We start from the raw sequence: 14,541 nt of genomic DNA on the forward strand, positions 1-14,541 counted from the left end.
CCCACACCCACCAACATCTGAAGATTCTCAGCCACCCCATCCCCACCCCCACCGCTCCCTCCCCTTCACCTCCACTCGCCCCTACAGCCCCTGAGGACCTGGCAGGCATGCAATCCTGGAATGGAATATCTCCACGCTCAGGGCCCCAATCCTGGGCTCAAGCCCCGGGGGGTCCTCGTCCAGAGCGGGGCTTTTTTCTGGAGGGCCGGCAGAAGCTTCTGGGAAGTCAGCCTTTTCCTCAGTCACTGGGTCTGAGTCAGCGTCTAGGCCAGATGTTTCGGTCTGAGTTGTTCCAGCTGCGGATAAACAACAAAGAATATTGCAGAAGATGGATTTTCCCAGGGAAAATGTTTTCTCACATTCTGCCTAACGATAAGCGCTTACAATATCGATCTCCTATGTGGCAGGCATTGTGCTGAGCTCCTTACTATTGGTGTTGTCTTTGAACTGCAAAACAACTCGAGGAGGCAGACGAGATCCTCACTGCACAGACAGGGAGACCTGGCCTTACAGAGGTTAAGTCATTGATCATGGTCACCCAGACAGTTTATGGCCAAACTGGGGTATAGACTCAGGCTGTCTCAACACAACCACAGAATCTTGCTCAATTACAGGCTCAAGAGACCTTAAGCTTCTTGACATGCCACCCCATGCTCTAAGCCCCTGAGATGGACCCAGCCCAGATGAATCTCGTCCCTGACATCCTACACCACCTTGTCACCTGATCACATCTAGAGAACAGTTGCCCTCTCCAGCTGAGCATGCAGGCATCTTACCTTTCCCTAAGCACTTGGCTCGGTTGGGTTTGGGTGAGTAGAGTGAACACAAGACTTTCCAGGGCCCATCATGCTGGAGTGAGGCTTTCTCTGGGGCCGCAGGGGCTTGCCTCTGCCCCTTTAAGAATGAGAATTTGAGCCCAGGAGTGGGCGACCCAGTAGAGGAAGTGTTTCGACCAGGGTTGGTCACAGGTTTGGCAAGTCTCCCATTGCCCTGTTTGGTCCTCTCTTCCATCTTGGTTTTGGAGGCTGGAGCAGCAAGAGGAGAAGCTGGGCAGAGCCGGGGAGAGGGTGCTTGTTTTGGTCCTGGCTTGAGCTGGACCACGTTCTCTGAGTTTCCCTGAATGCCCTGTGTCTTGGAGGCGGGTGGCTCTTCTGAGCCACCTGTCCCGAGGCCAGATGCACAATGCAGTGGGTTTACAAAGATGCTGAGGTATGGCTCTCGGGGCTGGTGTTCTGAGTCTTGGGTAGGGACTTTATCATTAGCCTTTCTCCCCAAGCCCCAAACACAGGGTTTCTCCCCCAAGCTTTCAGGCTTCTCACAAGCCCATTTTTCCAAGGAAGGCTCTCCATTGGCCCCTGACAGAGGAAGCATCCTTTGAGAGAAAGGGATTTCCTTGGTTCCAGATAGCTCTTCTGGTGTCCCCAAAGGACACCCACTGGGCGTCGCCACCTCCTTACTGGGAGACCCTTCTCTGCTCTCTTGGGAAAAGTCCAGAAGAGCCACATACTCTCCCTCCAGGTCCTCCACCCTGAAGCCCACCTCCCCAGGTCCAGCTTGCTCCACCTTGATGAGTCCTGGGTACTTGTTCCTGTGTGTCCTGCCCTTGCCCAAACTCTGGACAAGCAGCACCTGCCTGTCTGGGCACCTGGCCTGGTGCAGCTCTTGAGAGCTGCTCAAATCCAGTGCCTCTAACTGAAGGGACTCCCAGGCTGGGGAGAGGAGATGCACTGCTGGGGGTCTGTCATCCACAAACTCTGGGCTGGTTATCTTGGTCCAGGGCACAGGGGCCATGCCATCTTCTGAAGCTACCAGGCAGTTGTGTAGGGGACTGCCCTCAGAGTCACTGTTGATGGCCTCCAGCCAGGCTTGGGTGAAAAGTAAAGGATAGGATGACTCAGGGACAGGCTTCGTGTCCACTGTGCGGAGGTCCACAGAGAGGCACTTGATCGTGAGGCAGACGGACTGCTCCTCCCGGGGCTCGACTTGGAGGTAGAAGTCACCTTGGCGTAGTAAGAGGGGATTGAGGGGTGCCAGGTGGACCACAACCTCATCCCGCAGGCACAGTGGCCAGCCCTCGTGCAGAAAGAGGCGGTGTGAGTAGGGGGCCTGCAAAGAGGAGGAGACAGCATCAGAGAATCGGGCTCTGAAAGCCCCGCCCACGGGTTTCTTCCTTCCCTCTCCCAGAAGGAACGTTGAACAGTCGAGGACTCAGGTGAGGCAAGAAAGGTGCCTAGGACACAGCATCCAAGGAGGCCCCACTCTCAGCATCCTGCAAGTCACGCAGCCCCGAGAGGAGTGCCTCCTTAAACATTGGGCCCTCCATGCCTCTTGCTCCCCCTAGTCCTGGCCCTGACCTTGAAAATACCAATACTTGCTCACCTACTGGGCCAAGGGAGAAAAGCTCTGAGCGCCAGGCACCAGTTAGCAAGAGCCTTTTCCATGAGGATTGTCCTGCTGGCTGCCTTCTCCTTTCCAACCATCAAAACTCCTCTCAACCCAGTTCAAGTTGAACCCTCCACTTTAGGGCCAGGGAGACATGGGTTCCAAGGTCTGAATTGCTAACTTGTGCAAATGACATAATTTCTTTGAGCCTCAGCTTCCCTATTTGCAAATAGGAATAATGATTCATATTGGTATTATTAGGACTTTCCCATGTGGTAAAGAATCCGCCTGCCAATGCAGGAGATGCAGGTTCAATTCCTGGGTCAGGAAGATCCCCTGGAGAAGGAAATGACAACCCACTCAGGTACTCTTGCCTGGAAAAATCTCATGGATGGAGCTTGGCTGGCTGCAATCCAAGGAGTCACAAAGAATCAGACACAACTGAGTGACTGAGCTCAGATACCAATACACACATTGGTATTATTGGGTTGGTTTGAGGATTAAGTGAAATCATAAATACATGTATGTTTTTTTAAAAACAATGCAATGCATAAAATATAATATGTAGATGTTCGGGCATGCTCAGGCACTTAGTCGGCGCTGTGCAGGCCCAGTGTTCAACAGTGACACCTAGTGGCATCAACAGAAACAACAGCTCCACCAAACTGAAAACAGGTCTTTCTCTTCCTGACTTTTGGGAAAGAGTCTGATTCCCGCAGATCGAATAAGCTCCAATAATCTCATGTAATTTGGATGAGTGTATGGGAGACTTTTAGAGAATGACACTGAACTTCCTGTGAATCAAGCAGGTGTTTTCTGGAATTATGAATTGGGGGAATGATGAGATCTGACCATACCTGTACCTGCCTTGTTGATAAGCCAATTCATTTCAGTTACACGACAGATTTGGCTGTCTTCAAGAAACTTTCTATCCATAAACCACAAGTCTGTGCGTTATTTCACCCTCTTCATATAGTCCTCTGCTGTTTACAGCATCTTTCCCCCTCCCTCCACTTCTCAGTGAATGAGATGAAACAGCCGAGTGGTATTTTGCAAATAGCAAATCATCATAGAAATGACTGTTATGATCATCTTATTTGACTCACAGTAATTCAGGAGTGCAGGCAGTTCAGGAACTATCATTCCCACTTTACAGATGAGAAAATCAAGGCTCAGAGAGATGGTAAAAAAAAAAAAAAAAAAAGCCTCATCATCACACAGCTGAAAAGCCGCAAAAGGAGGACTTGTGCTCACATTTAGAATCAGCCATATGTTTGTCTCCAGTCTCCCTAGGCTTCATTGATTGTGGCTGTCTGTCTGGGTGCTGGTGGTTACAAAGAAAGACTTTGAGGCCAGAGCATTCTTAGTTCATAGGGAGAAAGGAGACAGTGGTAAAGTAACAGCCAGCAGCTACTGAACAATTTCCTCATGCCAGGTTCTGTGCTAAGCTGTGTGTATCATCTCAGTGAGGTATGTACATCCTGTGTTATTAACATGCCTGCTTTCCTTATGAGGAAACTGAAGTTCAGAGAGGAGACACGGATCCCCCAACTTCACAGTGATGGAGACTGGATTTGAACCTTGGGCACCTGACCCCTGGGGGCATACATTAATTCCATGCCACCACTCCCTGCTCTGTGGTGACACAAATTCACCTATAATTACAATTAAAGTTGTCCATAAATTAAAATATAAAAAATCTAACTATTGTGATCTTTGCCCCCAGAATAAATGGGAAAGGAACAGTGCAAATGCAGTTTTAATGGCCAAATAAAAGAAGCTGGTAGATGTAGAGTTTATTAGGGAGAAGAAATAAAGATGGGGAACCACTGTGTGCGTGATCAGTGGCTCAGTCATATTCGACTTTTTGCAACCCATGGATTGTAGCCCACCAGGCTCCTCTGCCCATGGGATTTTTCAGGCAAGAATACTGGAGTGGGTTGCCTTTTCCTCCTCCAAGAGAACTTCCCGATCCAGGGATCAAACCTGTGCCTCCTACATTGGCAGGCGGATTTTTTACTACTGAGCCAGGAGGGAAGGATGGGGAGGATACAGCTTAAATAATGTCAACATGGATATGTGGAAATTGGCTGCAGTGTTTCAGCGAGACTCTTTCTTCTCGTCCAAGAACAGTGAATGTGTATGGAGCTATTTCTATGTGCTAGCCACTGTGCTAAGCACCTAGAATGAAATGACCTATTTCCTTCCAGTTCCAACCATCTCTTATTCTAGCCTCCTAAGCCTGAACTGCATTCAATTCTTTTCTATCACTGAAATGATGCACATAATTCCTCCATTTATTTCTGTTCCTGATATGCCAGGTCCCTGACAGATATGAGCAACTCAGGAAAGGCTAGTAGGACCTAAGATGCTCTTAGCAATTCTTGAGGCTAGAGCAGTTAGGGGTGGGCATTGAATAACAGAAGGGCAGAGCAGAATCAGCAACTCTGAAGGATGAGGGTAAGTTCCATGAAGCTTTTGGTCTCCAAAGACCTCTCCCTACCCTTTTCTTAAAACAATCTCCACCCTCTGAGCACAGAGGGAGGTATACGATTCAAGTCTGCAAAGTCCTCCTATCCATTCCTCTGGCTGCAATAATTGGTCCAAGGATAGACACAGGATCCAAACCTGGCCAATCCTGGTACCTCATTCCTCTTGTCTCAATGATTGGTCCAAGCACGGGTGGAAGGCTCAAGCCCAGCCAATCAGGATTCTCCCTTGTGGTTTTCTATCTGCAACTGATGGGGAAGAGTTCATTTTCTTCTTCAGAGTAGGGTTTGATCCTGGTGCTGCCCTGGGCTCCACCCTTGAGGAAACACCTAGCTTGTAAGAATGATCCTGACAAGCAGTAGAAGCAGAGACAAGAGACAGAGTCCTGAAGGGGTCTGATTAGTGGATCACCTCAGACTCATGTCAGGATCACCTTGTCCTGACCTAAGTAAGGATCTGTCATTTGCAGCCAATGAGTTCTGCCTAAAACACTTTTCTTTCCACTTTGCCTCAGGAGAGGGCTCCTTGAGATCTGGGTTTGAAGGAGTCTCATTGACTTTCCAGGTGGCTCAGTGGTAAAGAATCTTCCTGCCAGTGCAAGAGGCATGGGTTCGATTCCTAGGTCAGGAAGATCCCCTGGAGGAGGAAATGACAACCCACTCCAGTATTCTTGACTGGAGAATCCCATGGATAGAGGAGCCTGGCAGGTTATAGTCCATGGGGTCACAAAGAGTCAGACAAGCACTAGTATGTCTATTGCATCCTTAAACATTGAAGACATAATTAACCATTCATAGAATCCCTTCTTACTGAGCCAACCAGGTGCTCTCGGCGGTCCCTATTAATTGATCGAAGTTGGTATTCGTTCATTCATCACCCAGGGAGGAAAGCAAGAGTTCTGATGCCACAAGGGCTCCAAGGAAGGTCTGGGACATTCTCTACTATTTCTACTGAAGCTTCCCACTTGAGTCAAGATAGCCAGTTGATGTCCACAGTATCAATTCCTGGGGGCCAGAGAATCCACATGGATGCTTTACCCAGGCCTCCCTCCTTGTTATTTAAAGTGCAAATGTGATTGACTCCTAGATGTCAGAGGGCAAAGGCCCAAGGGACCTTCCTGTCCATCTATGGGGCTTAAGTCTTTTGGGGGGCAAGCAATTAACACCCGAAAACCATCCCACATCCCCAGTTCGTGCTCTTCAACAAGACACACACCAGCCCATTTCCTTCTCTGCTCACCTCCAGCCCTTCTGGGAGAGCTTGTACCCCGACCTCATGTCCCTTTCAACTTACACAGGCTGCTTCACGCACTTGTTCACACAGGCGCTTGGCAGGGATGAGGAAATCCAGGAGGAAGTTCAGTCCATCGCCCTGGAAGTCAGAATCCAGGAGACGGAACACCTGACCCAGGATGGTAGGTGCTGTTGCCTCAAAAGGGGGATAGAGGCCCGCCAGGGCGTGCTGGATGGCTGCATCCAGGGATGGGGGGTCCTGCGGGGAACAGGAGAAGAGGATGGAAGGTGATAGCAGCAATAACAATAAGAGTAGTGGCCACTTCCCAGGACCTTCCTGGCCCCATGTGACTAAGGTCCTGGCTAACTCTGACTTCCTCTGCTACCCCTTCCCACTCACACACCCCCTCCAGCCACACTGCTTTTCTTCCTGTTCTTCAAACACTAGGCAAAATCTCACCTCAGGGCCTTTGTACTGGCTGTTGCCTCTGCCTAGAATGCTCCTCCTTAAGACATCCTGATTCCCTCCCCTCCTGTAGCTCTTTGCTCGGTTATCATCTGCTGGTCCAAGGTAGAGTAGAACAAGGGAAGGCATTCAGGTCAGGGCCAGAAGGAAAGGGGTGGTCAACAATCCCAAATCTGGCTACTTAGCTGACCTGCAAGCCTGCAGTTTGAAGGTGAGCCACCAGCAAAGCCCAGCCTGGATCAGGCAAGCCCCAGCCATATGTGGACACATGAGTGATAATAAGTGGTTGCTGTTTTATACTACTTGTTTGGGGTGGTTTGTTACACAGCTATAACCAACAGATACAAGTTGGTATAATTGATACAAGCGCCCATATTCATATATGGGGGATGCCTTCCCTAGGTGTTTTTTGGGAACAGACCATCAACACATACCCTCCTAAGCCTACTCCTTCTCCACAACCCTACCTTAGTGATTGGCCCCCTCATCCAGTCAGACTCCTAAACCAGAAATCTGCTCATCATCTTGCCCCTTCCTCCTGCCTCTCCTGCCCACAGGCAACTGTCAACTGTATCCTATAGTCTTCTCATCTCCAACAGTTCACCAACCCACTCCCTCTGCTCTGTTCCCCTTCCTTGCCTTGATCCAGGTCCCCATCACTTCTTTTACTGAATCACATCGTCACTGGTTTCCCATCTCTAGTCTCCTTCCCAGCCATTTCTCCAACAGGACCCCAGGGTGATCTTTCTCAAATGCAAACCTGGGGGATTTCCCTGGTGGTCCAGTGGCTAAGATTCCACACTCCCAATGCAAGGGGCCTGGGTTTGATTCTTGATCAGAGAACTAGATCCTACATGCCGCAACTAACAATCTCGCTTCCCAGGTAGCTCAAACAGTAAAGAATCTGCCTGTAATGTGGGAGACCTGGGTTGGATCCCTGGATCGGGAAGATCCCCTGGAGAAGGGCATAGCAACCTACTCCAGTATTCTTGCCTGCAGAATTCCATGGACAGAGGAGCCTGGGGGGCTACAGTCCATGGGGTCGTAAACAGCCGGACACGTCTGAGCAACCAGCACCACCACCAACGATCTCGCATGCCACAATGATGATCGAAGATTCCATGTGCCACGATTAAGACCCAGCACAGCCAAATAAATATATATATATATTTTTTTTAATGCAAACCTAGCCTTGCAAGTCTCCTGCTCAAAACCTGCTCACAGGTTTCTCACTGGCTTCAGAAAGCAGCTAGCCTGGCCTCCAGCCTCACTATTCTCCCCAGGCTTCTGCCACAAGGACACAGCACTCTCTTCCTCACTTCCAGGCTTCGCACATGCTGTTCCTTCCTCCAGGGATGCCGCCCACCTCCATGCTCACTAAACTAACTCCTTCTCATATGCAACATCCCAGCCAGTCCATCATCTCTTCCAGACTTTCTCTGACCTCCCGCTCCCATCCCAGCTGGGTCAAGTGTCCCCTTTTCTCAGCCTCCATGGCGAACGCCACACTGATTTTGTCTCCCTTGGTGGAGCCCAGGCTCCCTGAGGACAGGAGTGGTATTCAGAATAACGCCCCCCACCCCCAAATGCCCACATTCTAATCTGTTGAACCTGTCACTAAATCCCCTTACGTGGCAAAGAGGAACTAAAATTGCAGATGGAATAAAAGTTGCTAATCAGCTGGATTTAAAATAGGGAGATTATTTTGGATTATTCAAGTGGGCCCAATCCAGTAACAAGCATCCTCAAAAGTGGAAGAGAATGCAGAAGAGGCAAAAGTCAGGAGGAAATGTGACCGTGGAAGAAGCATCCGAGAGAGGACATGCTGCTGGCTTTGAAAATGGAGGCAGAGCCAAGGAATGTGGGCGGCTCCAAGAAGCTGGGGAAGGCTAACGGATTCTCACTGAGAGTCTCCAGGAAAGAATGCAGCCCATCAACACCTTGAAGTGAGCCCAATGAGTTGGACCTGCTGATCTATAGAGATGCAAGATAACAAATTCATGTTGCTGTAAGCTAGTAGACTTGTGGTCATTTATTTCAGCAGCAACAGAAACTAACACAGCCAGCTCTGGCTCCTATTCATCTAGGGTCTTCGTTCCTGGCATAAAATGGGTTCTCAGTAAATGTGGAGGGATGAATAAAGTGTCCCTCTCTGAGTCACAGCTTTTCCACCTGTAAAATGGGCAAGTGGAACAAGGCCAGAGGTTCCCAACCAGGTCTGGTGGGATCCGTGGGTTGTGATTTTCAGCTCTTCAAAAGCCTGATGAAAGCCCTTTTGGTTGCCCCAGATTGGGTGCCGTTATGAGTCCATCTATTGTTGAGGGGTGTAAAGGAAGACGAGAATAAATAAGACTTCAACATAAAGAAGGCCTATCTAGGGCAGAAAAATCATTTTTCTAAATGAGGTCCCTGGAGATAGGGAATAAAATAGAGACTTTGAGGAGAAGGAAAAATGCATTTCTCCATCCCAGAAAGATTCCAATGCCAGGAGGCTATAAAGCAAGGGATGCTAGCTCAGGGCATTTAGACAAGTGTCAGGGTCACTGCTGGGTCACCAGCACCCACAGAGCTGAGCGCAAGGGAGGCCCTCTACTGCTCTCTGTAGAACGAATGAAAGAATGTCTACAGCCCCCATTCTGAAGGAAGGAGGGTCCTGGCATGACAGCAGGAAGCTCAGAGGGGACACACCCCCACACACAGCAGTGCACAAGCCCAGGAGGCGCTATTTTCACACTAGCATGGGGATGGGGTTTGATTTTGAAGAACAAGGAAAAGCTCATCTGGCCTGGGGACCTCTCTCAATGCCTCCCCTGGCCAACACCCAGTAATCCCAATACCACCTCTCCTCCCTGGCCATCTAATCCTGAGGCCAGCAGTGGGGACAGGAAGTTGGGGGACCCTGTCTGACACCCATGAACACACAGACACCCTGACTCAGGCTGCCACCCGTCCCTCCCCTCTCCTAGGTCCTACTCTGCTGTGCTGCCTGGAGTAGGCGCTTCCTTGCCAGGCCTCATTCCTCGTGGGCACATGGAGTTGGGCTAGCTATGTTTTGTTTTGTTTTTGGAAATTTAATCATTTATTGTCACCTTCATGAATATTAGAGTATCTGAATACCTTTTCTTTTTAATACCTTTTGTACTATCATCATTTACTACTTTTCTTCAAATCCACTCACTTTTTTTTTTTTTAATCTCTTGGTCACGCTTCAGGATTCTAGTTCCCAGACAAGGGAAGGAACGCACACTCCCTGCCGTGGAAGCGTAAAGGCTTAACCACTGGACCACCAGGTAAGTCCCTCCGCTTATTACTTCTTAAAAACTTACATACATAATTGCATCTTTTTTAAAAAATCATTTATTTATTATTTTCAGCTGTGCTAGACCTTTGTCGGTTTGTCTAGCTCTGCCATTTATTGGTCACATGACCTGGCAAGTTACTTAACTCTCTTTGCTTCCATTTCCTCATCTTTAAAGCTGGAGACTATCATCCTACCTGCGTTAAAGAGTTGAGACAGGTTGAGTGAGAGAGTACACGTAGATTCTCTGCCAAAGTCTAGCACTTAGTAAGCACTTTAAACGACAGCCATCACTGCTTTTTTTGTAGTCAGGTTACAATTATTATTATATCACTACTTTAAATGGAAAAATCAATATAAGTTGGCCTAACTAGAATGTAACTCCAAAAATAAACCAAAGATGCATTGGGTAGTTTTTATATTATTTTATTGATGGGAGGGATTGGGGGCAGGAGGAGAAGGGGACGATAGAGGATAAGATGGCTGGATGGCATCACTGACTCGATGGACGTGAGTCTGAGTGAACTCTGGGAGTTGGTGATGGACAGGGAGGCCTGGCGTGCTGCGATTCATGGGGTTGCAAAGAGTCGGACATGACTGAGCGACTGAACTGATACTTATTTTTTCAATGTATTGAAATATGTATTCGTTTATATTTATTCATAAGTATATTTACATGTATTATTATAATAGCCATATATATGTATATCTCATGTAACTGTGTGCTCAGTTGCTTCAGTCATGTCCAGCTCTTTGTGACCTATGGACTGTAGCCTGCCAGGCTCCTCTGTCCGTGTGATTGTCCAGGCAAGACTACTGGAGTGGGTTGCCATGCCCTCCTCCAGGGAATCTTCTCAACCCAGGGATTGAGACCTCAAACCTGTGTCTCCTGCATTGCAGGTAGATTCTTTACAACTGAACCATTGGAGAAGCCCCTCTGTAAGTGTATATTTATGCAAATAATTTAATATATAACTATAAAATAATTACACATTTATTATATAAAATCTATTTTTACTATTCAATTTCCATAAAAATAAACCATTTAAAAAAAAAAGAGTAATGGATTTGCATAGCAACTATACTTCAGTAAAATTTAATTAAAAAAAAAACAAAAGGTAATGGATAAACAGCGAGGTCCTGCTGTGTAGCAGAGAGACCTACATTCAGTACCCTATGGTAGGACTTCCCTGGTGGTCCAGTGGTTAAGAATCCACCTGCCAACCCAGAAGACATGGGTTCAATCCCTGGTCCAGGAAGATCCCGCATGCCATGAAGCAATTAAGCCCCTGCACTTCAACTCCTGAGCCCGCATGCAGCAATACTGAAGCCCATGTGCCCTAGAGCCCGTAGCCACGACAGCACGAAGTAGGGAAGAGAGGCCACGACAGTGAGAAGCCACAGCCAAACCAGAGAAGGGCTGTGCACAGCAACAAAGACCCAGCACAACCAAAAATAAAAACAGTAAATAAACTTCTAAGAAAGCAGCGCTTGCTTTAAAAAATATCCTCTGGTAAATCACAATGGAAAATAATAAAAAGTGTGTATATATGTATAACTGAACCACCCTGCTGCACAGCAGAAATTAACATAACATTGTAAGTCAACTATATTTTTAAAAAATATTGAAAACAAACAGTAAACAATGAAAACAAATACTGCCATTAAATTCTAGGGATATTTGGTGACTTCCTGAAGGTCAGAACACTCTCTGATCACCACACTCTAGAAAGGTGTTAAAGACATCTTTTCACAGAGGGAGGCTTACTCCCTGGGTGCTCAGATCAGAGGAGAGTTTGAAAGAGACAGACTCTAACCACACTATTCCACGTTACTTAGTTTCACTCTAGGACCACCTGTGACTCAACTACAGTCTGCATCCCAATGTCTGGGGGAAAAAAAATGATGAGCCTCAGTTCCCCATCTGTAAATATGAATTCTAGTCCCCTGCCTGTCTTGCTCAGATGACTATTCTGGACATAGAAGGAGATAAGGGATGTAGGAAGTCATAAGAAAAGTAAAAGTTGTTGCTGTTGTTGTTACTGTTATTAATTGTTATTTATTTTTACTCATTCTGTCGAACAAAGCTCAAGTCCTGGCCTCTATATGAAGACATCTGGTCCCTTCCCGAATCCACAAGGGTCCCCCCCATACTAACAACAGTTTCCAGGCACCTACTGTGAACCACACTCTCTACTCACACTGCTTGGCCACACACAACCATCCTAGGGGCAAAATAGGAACATCCCATTTTGCAGATAAAGAAACTGAGGTTGATCTGGCCCAAGGTCACAGAGAAGGGGAGAAAAAGCCAGGATCCAACCCAGGTCTGGGAGGGTCAAATCCACCCTCTGCCTTATCACTGGGAGTCTGCCTTGGGGCCCCCAACAGCCACCAGACTTGGGGGCACCCTTCCCAGCTGTCTTGCCCTGTTTTGAGTGGGACCTAAAGACTCTGTTTACCTCTCACGGTCAGAGGCTTGTAGCCTGGGAGGCCTTGGCTTTTACACATTGGCTCAGCTGGCCGCACACTCTAACCATATATGGAGCAGCCAGTAAAAAGGAAGAATGTTCTAAGTTAACATGATTCTGAGCTCTTGGCCAGAGCACTACCTGCTACAGGCCTGAACCCCAGGGGCTCATAAGCTGTCCAAGTATTGGGGGAAGCACACAGTGACGGGGCCCAGGCAGCTGCAGAGAGGAAAATTGGCCATTCTCCACTCAAAATCAACCGAGCAGCCCAGCCTGGGACCACAGGAACCCAAACACCGTCGGCTAGACATGGGCCCCTCAAAATGATTTCCGTGAAACTTAATCAACATGTTTCCATTCCTCCCCTGTGAGCACAGCCTGGCTGCACCTTTAACTGCTCCTCGACAGAATCTGAGGCAGGAGACAGCCTGAAGCTGAGAAAGAAGAGGGTGTCACCGCCCAGAGCCTGTCTGTAGCCCTCCAGCCCCCTCCCCTGTGACCAAGTGCCAGAGATGGAAACACCAATGGGCCTGGCCGGATCGGCCCGCAAGGCTGGCACCTGTACAATGCTCACAGACCTTCTGGAATGACCCATGGTACCTTGTATGATGCCAAAGGACAGAGAAGAGTGTCTGTTCCCGGCAGTCTTGTCTGGGCATAAGACGAGCGGGGAGTATGGGTGTTTGTAAATTTCTGATCAATGTCTTTGCAAAGAGCCTCTATTATTATTGTAATCTTAAGTCTTGTCTTTATCAAGTAAGCAAACAGAAAGTGCACGGGCTTCCCTGGTGGCTCTGACAGTAAAGAATCTGCCCACGATGAAGGAGATCTGGGTTCGATTCCTCAGTTGGGAGGATCCCCTGAAGAAGGGAATGGCAACCCACTCCAGTATGCTTGTCTGGAGAATTCCATGGACAAAGGAGCCTGCTGGGTCGCAAAGAGTCGGAAATGACTGAACAGCTAACACAACATAAAAGGCACAGGTTGATGCATTTTTAGCTCTGTACATACCCCTGGAACCACTACCCGAATCGAAAGGTCAAGATTTCCACGCCCCTCCCTGCAAGAAAGAGGTCCCCACCCAGACCACTCTCCTATTCCAGCGGTAAGTATTCTTGTGACTATTAGAATTTTTTTAAAGAAAAATTCCCATGCAGTGTGGTCTCCACTGTGTAAAAATGTGTGTAAGCTGAGAGGCCATCAAATAAAGTGTTAACTGTAGTTACCCCTGAGGGCTGTGAGGGGCAGGGGCTTGTAAGTCGCAGTTTTAATTTTCCTCCTCAGTCGCTGGATTTTCCGAACACTCTGTAACTAGCCTGTAGAGATTTTATAATTGGGGGGCGGGGATATAAAAGTGTGATTGTGTGTGTGTGTTTCTAAGTCTGGTTCCCTTTTTAAATGGTCTCACCAGCTGTGGTTAGCTGGGCCGTTTGAGAGGTGGGCTGAGCTCTTAAAGGTCCAGCTTTATGCATTTGCTCCGACAGGCACAGTAAATTTTAGCATCACCTAGTATCGGCACCTCCAAGCTTGGGAAAAGAGAGGGTGGAGGAAAGCTGAGGTAAGCAGTATCCTCAGGCTACGACCTTCAACCCCTACTCCCCTCTGTGGCAGAAATGCCAAGGGAAGATGAGATTCCACCGTTGACTCACCGAGTCATCTTGGCTTCAGTTTCCCCATCTGTAAAATGGAAGCATTGGGCTTATCTATCTCCAAGGCCATTCCAAGTGGGGCCTTTCTAGAATTCAAGGTATAATCAGATCCAGGAAGGATTGGACCTGGCATGTGGTTTCCCAATGGGGTCAGTTAGCCCACAGGTAGTGAGAAAGTTTACAAAGGGCTGTCTCATCCATTTTCCTACTCAGGTCCAGGGAAGGTCTAAACCAGCAGCCACAGATGCAAATGCCTACAGAGGCCTGAGAGTTGACATGGAAGACGGAATTGGTCTCTGTGTGAGAAAATAACCCCTCTAGCCCTTTGGCGAGTGACCCCTTATGGTGGGCCTCAGAATCAGGGAAGCCGTAGGGAGCTGTGGCTCCTGGGGCACATGCCCCATTTCATCAGCTCCAGCCCAGTGCTGCCTTTGCCCAGCATTGCCAGATCCACTGACATTTTAGTAAAACCTCCCAATATTTTAAAGTTTGGCCAAACCGAATACATCTATGAGCCTGATGCAGCCTGGTGGGTATCAAGCTGTGACCACCA

General features: G+C 48.2%; 1 protein-coding gene across 1 annotated transcript in view; it reads right to left on the reverse strand.

The window, feature by feature from the left end:
- The window catches only part of KIAA1755 (KIAA1755 ortholog), a 38,692-nt gene that overhangs the window by 19,618 nt on the left and 4,533 nt on the right, over nt 1-14,541 (reverse strand). Inside the window, exons 2-4 of the mRNA XM_019972404.2 lie at nt 6,166-6,363; nt 777-2,106; nt 99-296 (exon numbers count right to left, since the gene is read on the reverse strand). Coding sequence (XP_019827963.2) covers nt 99-296; nt 777-2,106; nt 6,166-6,363 — 1,726 coding nt within the window. The remainder of the gene's footprint in view (nt 1-98; nt 297-776; nt 2,107-6,165; nt 6,364-14,541) is intronic.

Source organism: Bos indicus, chromosome 13 (genome assembly GCF_029378745.1).
Source record: "Bos indicus isolate NIAB-ARS_2022 breed Sahiwal x Tharparkar chromosome 13, NIAB-ARS_B.indTharparkar_mat_pri_1.0, whole genome shotgun sequence".
Lineage (NCBI taxonomy): Eukaryota > Metazoa > Chordata > Mammalia > Artiodactyla > Bovidae > Bos > Bos indicus.